Source organism: Nothoprocta perdicaria, unplaced genomic scaffold (assembly GCF_003342845.1).
Source record: "Nothoprocta perdicaria isolate Ctin4 unplaced genomic scaffold, notPer1 scaffold_121, whole genome shotgun sequence".
Classification (NCBI taxonomy): Eukaryota; Metazoa; Chordata; class Aves; order Tinamiformes; family Tinamidae; genus Nothoprocta; species Nothoprocta perdicaria.
This window is the reverse complement of record NW_020454328.1, coordinates 1218963-1232685: the sequence shown is the minus strand read 5'-3', so window position 1 is coordinate 1232685 and position 13723 is coordinate 1218963. Positions and strand designations below refer to the sequence as shown.

The following is a 13723-nucleotide window of genomic DNA, read 5'->3' as shown; positions in this document are numbered from 1 at the left end:
CCTCCCGGCCCCGCGGGGCTCCCCGCGCGCGGCCCGGCCTCGTCCCGCTCACGTCGTGTCTCCCGCTGCTCGGCAGGGCGCGGCGGCTCCTCCGGCGCCAAGTTCCGCATCTCCCTCGGTCTGCCGGTGGGAGCCGTGATCAACTGCGCGGATAACACAGGTGAGCCCCGCCGCCCCCGCCCGCGAAGGGGAGCGGGTTAACGGCGACAGCAGCCGGCTCCTAGCGACCCCGGGGAGCAGCTTCACCCAGGGGTGACGTTAAAAGCGGTTGTCGTTTTGCACAGCGCTTGCCGAGCCTGCGTTGGTGGCGCGTGGGGATGTCACGTTTGGGTGAAGCGGCTGTCTCTGCTGCTGGCCGCAATGGGGGGCCTGGCGAGAGGGTCCCCGTGGCGGGAGCTGCCCWGGACCCGGTGGGCTGAGGCGCTGCCTTCCCTCGCAGGCGCCAAGAACCTCTACATCATCTCCGTGAAGGGCATCAAGGGGCGCCTCAACAGGCTGCCGGCCGCCGGCGTGGGCGACATGGTCATGGCGACGGTGAAGAAGGGCAAGCCCGAGCTGAGGAAGAAGGGTGAGTGCGGGGAGAGCCGCGAGGCCTCGCCGGGCTCCCTCAGCCCGCGGAGCRTCTTCCCAGGAGCGCGTGGAATCACGTCCTGCCTGGATCTCCTCRAGCTGCTCGCTGCGGAGAGGGGCAGCGTGAGCCTGGGGGCTGCCTGGCTAAGAGGCCGTTCCGCCCTTCTGAAAAGCACTTGCTGGGTCTGCGTGCCGTGGCTCAGGGAGCTGTCGTGGAAGGGCACAGCAAAGGCACCGCTTTTGGGTGAAGTGGCAGCTCGTGCTGCTCGCTTCAATCGGTGGTGTCACATTGGGCCTTGGCACGTGAGCCCTGCGCCCGCACTGGCCAAGTGATTGGCTCTGCTGAACGTTGAGTRTTGCCTGTGAAGGGGCCTTAGGAATTTAAGTGGGAAGCTAGAAAAACACTGAATTGTGCACACGGAGGGCTAGCTGAAATGCTGTGGTGTTGGGTTATGCGCTGTGTCCAAATTACAGCTTTTCTTAAACCCCGCTAATGGGCCATGTGTGATTTTAAGTCTTGCAAATATAGGCTGCAGAAAAATGCATTGAGTTGAGAGGTGTCAGGAGAGCGTTTCTCTGCAGCGTCTGTTCTTGGGGTGGGCTTAGCAGGACGGTTGGCATCCTGAGCTGCTTGTTTCTCTCTGCAGTGCACCCAGCTGTCGTGATCCGGCAGCGAAAATCGTACAGAAGAAAAGACGGCGTCTTCCTCTATTTTGAAGACAATGCAGGCGTGATAGTAAATAATAAAGGAGAAATGAAAGGTATGGAGAGGACTCTYGAAGAGGGCAAAGGTGGAATGAGCAGGAGTGTGTTGGCTCTTTCCATGGAGAGCTCCACTCTCCTGGGCAAAGGATCCGTCTCCTTAGGTTCATGAGCACCATCGGGCTGATCTGCCTGTGCTCAATATCCCTTTATGCYATTGCTGCACCTGCTCAGCTCTCTAACGTGTTCTCTGCTTTTTCTCTTCTCCAGGTTCTGCGATCACAGGCCCTGTGGCTAAGGAGTGTGCAGATCTGTGGCCCAGGATAGCCTCCAATGCAGGAAGCATCGCATAAACGTGCTCGTCTTTGTAGAGATAAAATAAAAGTGCTCATGTAAAATAACGCAGTGTCTGTCTTGCCATTTTTAAGCTTAAGGCAAAGGACTGAATGCTACAATGAGGGAGATACTCCAGTTCTGGTAAACCTTGCTAAAGACCTTCCTGTGTGGGTGCAGATTTCAGTAGGTACAGCGTGTAGTTCCTGTGTAGGGATTAGGCATTTTTGGAGCACATTATATATCCTGGAAAAAATGCATTGGGATGCATTGCACTGGTGCAAATTGATCCAACTTGGATGTGCAAGGATGGGAACTCYATATGAAACATCTACAAAATCCCTTTGTATGGCGGTTGTTAAATTACAGATTGCAACATTGCAACTTTTTTTTTCCCCCCTAGAATGGGCAATTTAATTGCTAGGAGATACTGGTTTGGGTGGGAAAGCATGGCCTAAAACAGCACACCATGAGCTGTTGTCATTTTGATCACTAGGCTCCAAAGAATGCTTGTTAAATACCTTGTTCGAGACATGCAAGGACACAGAGAGCCCACTGCTGTTTGCTCGGGTGGTGGCTTAATTACCTGCCTCAACCTCAATCAGTAGTGAAACAAAGCCTGGGTCATGGACGCTAATTGCAAKCAGAGAAGGGAGATGGGAGTTCTCCAGAGCAGCTCAAAAGCTTCAAGATCAGAGTTGCAAGGTATGTTTACCCCAAATGCTGCAAAAATGCCCTGTGCTGGGCAAAGTTGCTGGTGCTTTTCCTACTGTTTCTCTCATTCCTTTCTAGCTAGAGCAGAGCCAGGAAGGTAGTGGGATATAARCTGCTCAGCAGCTCATTCTTCTACTAGTGTTTCAGCAGGGATTTTCACTTAGGTTTAAGTTAATTTAGGTTTAAGTTTAYTGAGGTTCCATCACCAGTATGGCTGCAAAATGCTGTGGCCTAAAAGCTGTTTCTCAGGTGTTCATATCGGCTACAGCCGAGCTGTGCACTTGCAGCAGCTGGGGAGGGGGATATGAGGAAGGACCCGCAGGAACTGAGAGCAAGTCTTTGCCACAGAGCAGCTCAGCAGCCCTGCTTCCTAGCAGCCCTGAACGCTCTCAAGGGTGCAGCAGATGCCACGRTGCTCCAAACCCACGGCTGAAGTCATCCGCTTTTGGAGAAGTGACCGTCTAGCCAAACCACGATGACGGAACTGCTCCTCAGGCCCTGGAGGAAGATGGAGGCACCAGCTTTTTGCGTAAGGAATGAACACTAAAATAAGCTTTCTTGTTCTATTTTAGCAGCTTRGGCTCAGTTTTGGATTGTAATCTGCTGGTGCAGTATTGGGCTCCTGCTCTGCCAGCTGCTCTAGAAATAGGYTGGGAGATTTGATGTCTCCCAGCGCTTCAAGTGGAGAACTAATTTCACGTGCTCCCTGGGGAGCTCCCAAGGGCATCATCCCTCGGCCGAGCATTAACAGCCCCTGCAGCACTCGAGCACCCTGAGGTGGGCGGCCTGGATGCGAGCCCCTTGCTGGGCTCTGCTGCCTGTTTTTCCCGCAGCCTGGCGTGGCAGGAAGGGTTTGAGGGGCTGCTTTTTCTGCCCCTGCGTGTGGCCGGTTAGCAGGGGAGGGCGGGTGGTTGCGCTGGGWGCCGTCCCACGGCAGGGCACACCCCGAGACCAAACACGGGCCTCGCCRAGCGCCAGCTCTGCTCAAGTCACTGCTTCTAAACCTTTGTTATTTCCTTTTGTCAGAATCCCTTTGGGAAGTTTGTTCGCTTGGACTTCGTAAGCATGAAWTGTGGCGAGGCGCCTGGGGGCTTTTATGAAATGAAAGATAATTAGGATGTTCTCTGCAAGAGAAACTGCTGCAGGTGCAGGGAGCAGAAACACTGGAATGCAGCKCCGGGAGAGCGTCATTCCCGGGAACTGGCCCTACCTGCAGCTCCTACCCAGCTGGGGGTATAGCTCAGGGGTAGAGCATTTGACTGCAGATCAAGAGGTCCCCGGTTCAAATCCGGGTGCCCCCTTCCTTTTCCTTCTTTTTCTCAGGAAAAACTAGTTTTGGACGGTCTTTTATTTATTTCACCAAAAAATCTTGCCTGGGAGGTATGGCCTCTGTTTGATCAGGTAGAGGCTAGAACTTAAAAAGATTGTTAACAGAAGTGGATTGACACTTGTGYGGTTGTGAACAGGAATGCAAACATTTTGTAAGAAATATATTCCTGGAGCCAATTTTCAAATGTTTGCTGTAAATATCAGTTAATAATTAAAGGATTTATACTGGCAACTGGCTACCAAGATGGAGTATTAGCTCAGTGGTAGCACACTTGACTGCTGATCAAAGGGCCCCTGATTCAAATCCAGGTGCCCCCTCAAGATGTGCCTTTTTCCAGAATTTTTCCATATTCACAGGATTCCTAGCAATCACAGATTTCTACCTTTTGGTTTTTCAGAGGCTCTATGGACTTTCTTGCTTACACTCAGGCTTGCAACCAACCTTCCCCCATGGGATTTGCTTGTTTCCTATAGAATAGAGATGCCTGGGGAAGAATGTATCTTAAAATGTTGTTTTGTTTGCTTGTTTATTGTTTGTAAGTCAGGGGGTATAGCTCAGTGGGAGAGCATTTGACTGCAGATCAAGAGGTCCCCGGTTCAAATCCGGGTGCCCCCTGTGTCCTGCTTTTCAGGAAAAAAAAAAAAAAAAAATACAAGGAGCTCCCTTTATTTTCAAACAAGCTGAACTTGGCGTCTGATATCTGAACTCCAGTATTAAAGATCCTGAGCCTTACCCAAATGTTTGCTCTTACACCCAGGGTCCATGTTACTAAGCAAAAAAATAATATTAGTTGTTTGGCCATAATAATAGGATATTTATCCTCCAGGGAAACAGCAGGGGGTCTAGATTGTGTAACTACACTGTATATACATATATTCCTCCAATATTATCTGCTAATAAAACACTATCTTCTAATATATACGTAACATACATACAGCAAGTACACATTGCAAAAGAATTCAACCAGTGGACATAAAACCGGCCCATATATATTGTTTTTAGAAGTGCTTGTACCACAGCCAGACCAGGGGGGTATAGCTCAGTGGTAGAGCATTTGACTGCAGATCAAGAGGTCCCCGGTTCAAATCCRGGTGCCCCCTCTTTTCCTTCCTCCTTTCCCAAAATTTGTTCACCGAAAGGAGAAATACAGAGCAAAGGTTGTTTTACTAATCCCGTTTTAGGGATTATTTGATGTTCTTCTGCCAAATGTGAAATTATATTTTAGTATTTTTACTCTGTATGCTTATAAGAACACGCATACATTGAAATAAACTGTCAGAACAGTTGTACCGGGTTGTCTAGTTCCTCCTGTGTGAATAATTGTCAATTTAAACTGCAAATAATTAGACTTTTTTTCTTTTTTTTTTTTTACATTGGAAAACTCGATCCTTCCTGAAATGACTCATAATGGAGCCCTGGTATCAACCCCAAGGAGATCTTCAAAAGCCATCTGGACACAACCCTGCGCCAGCCGCTCTAGTGTCCCTGCTAGATCAGGCAGGTTGGAGRAGGCGGTCTCCTCAAAACTGCAGTTTCTGGGTCACGGGTAAAGACACACATCGCAGATGTTGCCATGGGTGGTTGGGGGTGCCTGGATTTGAACCGCCGGCCTTTGGGACTGCAGGCGGACAGCTAAGCCCTGCGCCACAGCCCCTGCCCCAGGGGGAGTGCGGTGGCCCCTCCGTGGCGGGGTGTAGCTCAGGGGCAAAGTCCTGGCCTAGGAAGCAGCAGGTCGCCAGTTCAAACCCACCCGGGGAAGCAGCTGGTCCTAACCTCCCTCGGGGGTCCGAGGGAGAAGCTTCTGTGGGATCCTCATGTGGTTGTGGCCCTAAGATGGGCAATGTCTAGAATGCTGCTGTAGAAGGGTGTTTGAAACGGAACTATTCTTGAAACTACTGAAACTTAAAACTATTCCCACTGAATGGGGAATAAATTCAGATATTTAACCCTCTCCCCACCAAGCAGGGAATAGATTCAGGTATTAAAGTAACTCCTAGGTGCTTCTGAAAGAGTCCTTCTACAACCCTAATCAGACACATTACTTGGTGGGGAGTTTTGCCCCAATTCCAGGTGGCACCAAAACATGAAGGGCCTTGAAACATGAATAAATCATCTGACCATCTTGCAAACTCAGCGGAAGCGTGTAGATATCATCCAGCAAACCAGCGAAACCCTGGGCAGGAAGATCAGCCCGCGGGTCCCATTCTGAAGGCACCGCCTTTCCTCAGCTGAGCCAGGCGAGACCCAAACCCCTCATGGGCCACCACAGCACTGCTCGGACACCCGATCCTCCCTTTCGCTTGGGCCGAGCCCAGCAGGACGGGGCACCGGGGGCTGCTGAACTCGTTGGTCTGCAAAGGAGACGTTTCCCGTGTTGTTTCGCTTGTTTCCCGTGGGGGAGGGACGGGCCCAGGCTGCAGCTGCAGCCYCACTTACATCCCGGGCGAGTCCTGGCCGCGCACACTCGAGGCCACCCAACGCGCTGCCTTCATCTGGGATATCTACATGTTGGGACTTAAATCCTTTTAAAATCTYTTTTAAATCTATTTTTTCCTCCTCCTTTTTGCCCTTCAACGGCCGCGGGGCGCGCGCCGCCTTCCCTCTCACGCCGCCATCTTCCCTTCTCCTGCGGAAGTGACGTCAGGGCGCCGCGCCGCGCGGAGGAGGCGGCGCGCGCTGATGACGCAGAGGTCGGCCCGGTAGCAGAGAAGGAAGCGCCGGCCCGAGCGCCGCCATGGGGGGAGGCGACTTGGTGAGGGAGGGGGGGAGAGGGAGACCGGGACCGAGACCGGGACCGGGACCCGGACCCGGACCCGGACCCTCTGCCATCCCCGGGGCGGAGGTGTCCGGGGCCTGCGGCCTGGCCTCGTTTCCCGGGGTCCTCGGGCCCCGTCCAGCTCGGAACAGGCCCCAGGCGCAAAAACCTGCGGGAGATCCCGGTTGTGAGCGGAGCCGCCGCCGCCTCGTGCTGCCGGCGAGACCCCGCCGCGGGCGGAGGGGCGAGGGCGGCCGCTCGGCGGTGACCGTGTCCCCGCGGGTCCCCTCGGTGACCGTGTCCCCGCGGGTCCCCTCGGTGACCGTGTCCCCGCGCCCTCCCTCCCGCAGAACCTCAAGAAGAGCTGGCACCCGCAGACCCTGCGCAATGTGGAGAAGGTCTGGAAAGCGGAGCAGAAGCATGAGGCCGAGAGGAAGAAGATCGAGGAGCTGCAGCGGGAGCTGCAGGAGGAGCGAGCCCGTGAGGAGATGCAGCGCTACGCGGAGGACATGGGCACCGTCAGGTGAGCCGGTGGCCCCGGGTCCGTTGCGGACCCTGGAAACGCTCCGTAACTCCTGGAGCGACAGCCGAACTGGCAGGCCTTGCTAGCACCAGGCTGTAGGCTTTAATCGGAGCAGCTGTGCTGTTGTGCTGTGCCCGCTTTTGAAGAAARGAGGGTAGAAGAGGCTCGTAATTAAACTCCTTCTCCTGTTTCATTCATTTAATTACTTTCCGTGGTGGTATGTAGCTCTTATATACACCTTTTTGTCTAAAGAAAAATAAAGCCCCTCTACCAGCAGTCAGGAGTTTAATATCTTTGGCATGAAAACGTTTCCAGCAGCAGTGCCTTAAAGTGCAACTTTTAGAACTCTGTCGTAGCAAATAAAATGGTGTTTTTTGGTAACAGAAAAAAAGAAGAGAAGTTGGAATGGATGTACCAGGGGCCCGGGGGCATGGTGAACAGGGAAGAGTATCTCCTGGGCCGCCCCGTGGATAAATTCATCTTCGACAAGCTGGAGGACAAGGATGCMGGCTGTTCCAGTGAGACCGGGCTGCTCCCAGGCTCCATTTTTGCCAAGACAGGGGCCAATTCTGTGCTGGACATGGCAAACAAAATCCGAGAGGATCCACTTTTCATGATAAGGTACAAAATGTGGAGTTGATAACGTGTTTAGGCACAATAATATAATATCTAATGATTCACCTGATCAGTTAGCTGCTTTGGGTAGTTTTGCTAACCTGAATTTGCATTGAAGATGTGATTTGTGAGTGCTGAGAGCGGAGAGATGGACATCAAATTGATAAGGACGTGAAAATGCAAAGACTGTTATTACAAACTGGTCTTTATCTCTGCAAATTCAGATCATACTCTGATGTATAAGCGAATATACCTCMTCTGTTGTGAGAGTGCAGGCATTTAGCAGTGTTGTGGCCAGGTGCATTGTAACAACAACAACAACAACAGTAAATACACACACACACACGCATATATATATATGTATATAGTTTACTCTATTGCTTGAACTCTTAGGTAGGAGAAAAAAAGACTGGATCTTAAATGGATCTCTTGCTAAGGACACTGCTGATTTTGGGAAAATGTCTTTATCCTTCTTACATGTTTTCAGGATTGGTACTTCACTGGTGTCTTCTGTGGAAAATATGATAATATTTTCTTTTTTTGAGAGGGAAAAACTAACTTATCTTTCTCTGATTTAGAAAGAAGGAAGAAGAGAAAAGGAGAGAGGTTTTGAATAATCCTGTAAAAATGAAGAAAATCAAAGAATTGGTAGGTGTATCTCTGTTTTCCGTAACAGAGTCAAAATAAAGAATGCACTGAATCAAGGACAGGGGCAGAGGACAAAATTAATATCCCCTAGGGGCAGGAGCTGGGTTCTGTCCCTAGTGATTAATAGGTAGTGATTAATTAYTGGTTTAGTAAAAAGGGTATCTTGCTTTTCCTAGCTTCAAAACAGTTTAGATAAAAAGGAGAAAAAGAAGAAGAAAGAGAAAAAGAAGAAGCACAAGAAACATCGACGTCGCAGTTCTAGCAGTGCAAGTGCCAGCAGTGATGAAGACCGGAGCAGAAACAAGTATGCGTCAAGGCTTTGTTATTAAAAAAAAATCTTATTTCATATTATCTTTTTTATGTCTCTCCATAATTCTCTTTTGAGTCTTGTCTTTCTAATGCTGTTAATAGGCCCGACTTTTTTTTTCTGTTGTTGTTTGGTTCTTTTACGAATTTGTTTTTGTATCATTAAATTATAAGCTCACTGGATACCAGTAGTAAACAAAGACTAAGTGTTCTCTGCCCTAACTTGATAAATTCTTGTGTTTTATAAATTTATCTGCTTCAACAGTACCACTGTATTTCCTCTTTAGATCTCAGAAGAAGATGAACAATTCTTCCTCAAAACCTGTTCCTTTCAAGATCCCGGGATATGGTTTACAAGTAAGTCCCTGTGTTTTGTGTGGCTCTCTCAGGAACAAATGCTCACAGAGGCTTGGAAAAACTTGCTGCAGTAACTGCTCCACCAGCTTAAAGGAGATTAKGAAGGGGATGTGATTTAATAGAAGTTCAAATTCAATTTGGAGCCCTCTAAGTCTTGAAACCAAAATTGATCTTGGTAGGAATTTTGTTGTCTCCAAGGTTAAGATAAATTCTGTTTAGTTTCTTTTCTCCTAGTTATATATCTATTTAGATAATGTAGTTAACTGTAATGACAGATTAGTTTATTGCTGAGTGTTATACAGAAGTTACCTTTTTAGACACAAATGCCAAAACAAGAAACCAACAGATGAGACCCTTAGACCAAAATACACACACTCTCCTCTGTAGCCTGCCCTTGCTGTGATGCTCCAAGATGTTGCCCCTTCTTAAGGATATTTTTAAAATTCCAGATTAGAAACTCTGACCAGAACCACAAGTCTCGGAGCTCTCCGGGTGCCAGCCAGGAGAGGGCCCCCCACAAGCACCGGGATCGCTCCAGGTCCAGGAGCCGGTCACGCTCCCCGCAGAGRCGCAGCAGCAAGAAGAGCGCGGAACAGTCTGGGTGCAGGAGGTCGAGATCCCCTTCTAGACACAATAAACAGTGAGTTGATTGTGACTGCCCTGGGTAACGTTTGTCAAGGGCTGCTGGCGGGGGAAGAGAAAACCGAGTAGAGCTCTCAGTTTCAGAATGTGTGTGAAAAATCTGGGGAARGTCTAGGGATTTAATAACTTGTGTTTCTCTGCCCTAAAAAGAAGGGTTTTTTTTTTTTTGTGTGTGTGTTACAGCAGTCGGGAGGAGAAAGGCAAAGCTAGAAGCCCTTCCCCTAAAAAGGGCTACCGCCGTCAGCATTCCTCGGGTTACACCAAGTGAGTAAAATCTTGTCCCCCCACCTCTGGTGCGAGTTGCTCCTGATGATTATGAAACAGTTTGGTGTAATCCGAGACACGTTTCATTCTGTTGACTAAAATAGATCAGTGGACCAGAGAGTCAAGCAGACAGACCTAAAGTGTTCAGCTTGATGCTCTTGAGCTTAATTGCTAACGCTTTGGACAGCTTCCCAAGCCAGCTCATGTGGCTGCTGTTTCTCCGTGTGTCTCGCATTGCTGTATGGGGCAACCATGTGCAGTCAGCCTTTATCCTGCAGACTGTTAATTAGAAGCATTTTCTTTCACTGTCATCAAGAAAATATGATCTTGACGGCATCATTTTACCAATCAATTAAGAAGGCTGAAAAGAGGGAGAAAATAGACCCTTTCTAGGGTCACGATAAAGCAGAGCTGTTAGACATGTACTTAGGTGTATTGCTGTATGAGTGCCAAAGGAAAAGCCATGTTAAACACCCGTAGTTTTTGTAGATCATAACTCCTTCTAAAGATGGGAAGCCAGACAGAGATGGTGCCCAGCAAACTACTGTTTCACAACAGTGCTTTTCTCTATGCAAATAGAAAGATCTCTCCTGAGGAACTAGAGCGTAAACGCCAGGAAATGATGGAAAATGCCAAGTGGCGCGACGAGGAGAGAGCCAACAACCTCAGGAAACATCAAAAGGAGGAGGAGCTGGAACGAGAGATGGAAAAGCTTGACTCCCGAGATGGGAAGTTCTTGCAGTGAGTGTCTYTGTTATCTCCTTTTCCATTTGGTGGAAATACAGGCCACAACCTTTCAGGAGCATGTGATCATGGTACAGATCTGTCTCTACTACGTTGTGCAGTGGAATGGGGGTATCTACTTTTACCAAGTTCTCTTCTTACGTAGAAATAGCTACTTTATACTTCTGTGATGTCCGTGATAACTAGCTACCAGTTTTCGGGTCAGTTATTTGTGTCTTGCTAAAGAGATACCTAGTGTTTTAAAACCAGAATGTTTTAACAACTGCTTGTAGGAGCTCACAGCAGAGTTTCAGTCCCCCAAGCCACGTGGGAACCGTTGTGCCGAGAGCGTGTGCCTGTGCTCAACCAGAAATAAGACCAGTTCTAGACGCACCTCTCTAAACACGGATAATAGCTTACAGGCAAAAGAAATTGGAGTGGCAGGAGGACTTCCAGAAAGCCTCCAATTAGGAGAGTGCTTTCCCAGTGTGTCCTCGGGGCTGTTTTTCCAGAGCCCTGATGCAGTCGTGTGTGAGAAAGATCCTATGGCAGGGTTGTGTATTATGGAATCGTTGTAACGTAGTCCCTCCCAGGCTACATAAATAATTCAGAGAAAGAGGTACAGTCTAATTTCTGAAGCTGCCCAGAGCTGGAATCATGCACGGGTGCTTAAAATCACCATAGAATGTCTCCTGGAACAAAATCTTTTGTTGGAAGAGATTTCTGTGTGTTCCCCTCTGTAAAACTGACAAACTGTGTTTATTAGTGTGCTGTTTGAAGATGGTGATGGAAATGAAGAGATCCTTTAGAGAAGGATCTGCAGTGGTTTGAAGTAGCAAAACTGTGAAGGAAGCGACTACAAGGACCCCTTTTCTGTACCTGACATTGTGATTTACAGCACAAGCTCTGGCATTTGGCCTCCCAGAGGAGAGCTTCCCATGAGCTTGGGAACATGTTGTTTTTCCCTCATTTGCTTCTCGGAAAGTAACCAAGAGAAATGCATTTGTAATTAACAGCTAGTTTTATTTGGAAGACAAGCTACTGGAAATGTATTTCTGAGTGCTGACCTTAAATAAGACATTGAATCTGTTACAAGCCAAGCTAAAAGTTGTTCAGTCATTTTCACTGTGGTCTTTATAAGAAAGAATTTACTGCTTCCTATTTTAGTTTAACGTAGGTAGATGATTTGGGACTAATGAATCCTGCCAAATRTGGTGTAATGTTTGGAAAGCAATTCTGACTTCTTTTCTTGGTTCACATTTCCGCAGTCGCTTAAAACTAGAGAGCACCTCTTCCACTCTAGAGGATCGGGTGAAGCGCAAYATCCACTCCCTCCAGAGAACTCCTGCTGCCTTGGAAAAGAACTTCATGCAGAGATGAAACTTGCCCTTCCCCTGCTTCTGTGCAGGAGTTAAACGGACACTTTGTTCCCCAAAGGTGAGAGATCTCCAGCACAGAGCCTTCCTCTGGCTGCACGCTCTGCTTTAGAGGAGCAGTTACCATCTCCCAAAGAGCTGCTGGATTTCTGTGCTGCAGCCCGCAGYGTGTCCTGCTCTTCTGGCTTGGTGAATAATGAGTCTGACCTTGCAAACAAACCTTTGTTGGAGAACTGTGAGCCCTTGTATTCTATTTTTGACCTATTGCCAGATCTTTTCCTGCTCTCTCCACTTTGACTGGTATCACTTTTGTATATTGTTATTACTAGATTATGCCTGGTGGTAACTGCTTTTTACATTGGGCAAATTGTCCAAGCTCTTTATATGATAGAGTGAAAGACCTATTTTTATTTAGTACTTAAAGACTGGGGCAGAGCAGATTCATTGGTGAGTTAATTGAATTTGGTAGCAGCCACACGAGTGACAGAACAAAAGCCAATGGGTAATTTACCAATTTCACGGGAAATTGGTATTGACCGTATGGAATTGACCATTTCACGGGAGCTCGGCGGGTRACACTAGCCCAGTCCGTAGTGTGTCTGTAGAGGGGATCTCATGTGGATTGGAATGTTTTAGGCCAAAGGAAGCTTGTTCGGAGGATAAGGAATGAACAGAGTATAGCTGAATACAGCAACTCTTTCTCTGGGAATTTTTGCATTGCAAGTAATGTGTATATGTACAGAGGTGGAAGGTTTGGTTTATTTTAAAAAGGAGAAATTTTACTGTTATTTTAAAGTGTTTTGTAGCTTTTTTGTGTGTGTGCGGGGGTCATTATCAAAGGGAACTCGTGGTGTTGCCGGCACCGGGGGCTGTGCAGGGTATCTGCAGCCTGTGGGGCTGCCCCCGCCGCCCGGGGCCCTCGGGGTCCCCGCGGAGGCTCCGGGGTCCCCGCGCGGCGCCGTCCCCCGCCCCCCGCTCGCCCTTTACACGCYGGCTGTGACGTGTGTAGCAGCCCATTCATAATTCCAGGCGCCTCGCCGGYGATTGGTCCGTTGCGAGCGGGGCGTGGTCAGGGCGTGGACGTCACGCCAAGTGGGAGAGACCATCCGAGGGCCGAGGCGGAGGGGAGGAGCCCGCTCCGCCTTTCTCTCCTCCTCGCCGTCTCCCTTCGCTTTCGTTTCCCGCTCTCTCCTCCCGAGCTCCGCAGCGGCTCTGGCCGCTTGTGCCGCCGGCCGCGCCGGTCCGAGAGCGCGGCCGCCGCCGCCCCCACCTCCTCGGCGCATTCCCMCCCCCCGCGGGGAGCACATGGCACCTCCCGCTCCCCACCTCCCGAGGCGGCCGCCATCTTGGCGCCTCCCGAGCGCCGGGGCCGGAGCGCGCTCGGCCGGCGGCGGCTCCTCCTCGGCGGTGGAGCGGCCCACCGCGGGGGCGGGGGGAGCGGGGGGCGGGGACAGCACCACTGCGGCGGAGGGAGGGGGGGGCAGGGCGGCGGAGCGGCCGGGCCGGGCCGAACCGCGGCGCTGACAGGGGCGGGCGGTACCACTAGGGGAGGGGGCGTGTGCCGGGCCGGGCCGAACCATGCGGAGGCGCTGGTAGAGGCTGGGGGGGGGGCGGCGGTTCGGTGCCGGTAGCGGCTCCGCCATGGCCTCCAACTGCGCGGGGGGCTCGTCGGCGGGCGGCGTCGGGGCGGCGCTGGGCTCGGCGCTGAGCGCCAGCAAGACCAAGACCAAGAAGAAGCACTTCGTGTGCCAGAAGGTGAAGCTGTTCCGCGCCTCCGAGCCGCTGCTCAGCGTCCTCATGTGGGGCGCCAACCACACGGTGAGCGCGCCGCGGCCTCCGCGCGCCCCCCCCCCCGGCACGGGGCC

General features: G+C 50.5%; 3 protein-coding genes, 1 long non-coding RNA gene and 4 other non-coding genes across 8 annotated transcripts in view; 7 read left to right on the top strand and 1 right to left on the bottom strand.

The window, feature by feature from the left end:
- Positions 1-1673, top strand: part of RPL23 (ribosomal protein L23) — a 1887-nt gene extending 214 nt beyond the window's left edge. The window contains exons 2-5 of the mRNA XM_026054494.1: positions 77-160; positions 440-568; positions 1218-1331; positions 1543-1673. Of these exons, the coding sequence (XP_025910279.1) occupies positions 77-160; positions 440-568; positions 1218-1331; positions 1543-1625 (410 nt within the window). The 3' untranslated portion in view covers positions 1626-1673. The remainder of the gene's footprint in view (positions 1-76; positions 161-439; positions 569-1217; positions 1332-1542) is intronic.
- Positions 730-862, top strand: LOC112960296. The gene has a single exon (XR_003251734.1). It is a non-coding gene; the product is annotated as a small nucleolar RNA SNORA21 (small nucleolar RNA).
- Positions 1674-2212: 539 nt separating the features above from the next.
- LOC112960273 lies at positions 2213-6209 on the bottom strand. The gene is made up of 2 exons (XR_003251730.1): positions 6086-6209; positions 2213-2817 (listed from the first exon to the last, which is right to left on the bottom strand). It is a non-coding gene; the product is annotated as an uncharacterized LOC112960273 (long non-coding RNA).
- TRNAC-GCA lies at positions 3549-3620 on the top strand. The gene has a single exon. It is a non-coding gene; the product is annotated as a tRNA-Cys (tRNA).
- TRNAC-GCA lies at positions 4193-4264 on the top strand. The gene has a single exon. It is a non-coding gene; the product is annotated as a tRNA-Cys (tRNA).
- On the top strand, positions 4678-4749 carry TRNAC-GCA. Its single transcript has one exon. It is a non-coding gene; the product is annotated as a tRNA-Cys (tRNA).
- A 174-nt stretch (positions 6210-6383) lies between the features above and the next one.
- CWC25 (CWC25 spliceosome associated protein homolog) lies at positions 6384-12603 on the top strand. Its single transcript, XM_026054402.1, has 10 exons — positions 6384-6401; positions 6755-6927; positions 7312-7548; positions 8121-8190; positions 8367-8494; positions 8784-8853; positions 9303-9493; positions 9679-9759; positions 10339-10500; positions 11751-12603. Exons 1-10 carry the CDS (start codon positions 6384-6386, stop codon positions 11860-11862), a joined length of 1242 nt encoding a protein of 413 aa, XP_025910187.1. The 3' UTR covers positions 11863-12603.
- An 896-nt stretch (positions 12604-13499) lies between these two features.
- PIP4K2B (phosphatidylinositol-5-phosphate 4-kinase type 2 beta) overlaps positions 13500-13723 on the top strand; it is a 17089-nt gene continuing 16865 nt past the window's right edge. Inside the window, exon 1 of the mRNA XM_026054367.1 lies at positions 13500-13676. Within this exon, the coding sequence (XP_025910152.1) occupies positions 13500-13676 (177 nt within the window). The remainder of the gene's footprint in view (positions 13677-13723) is intronic.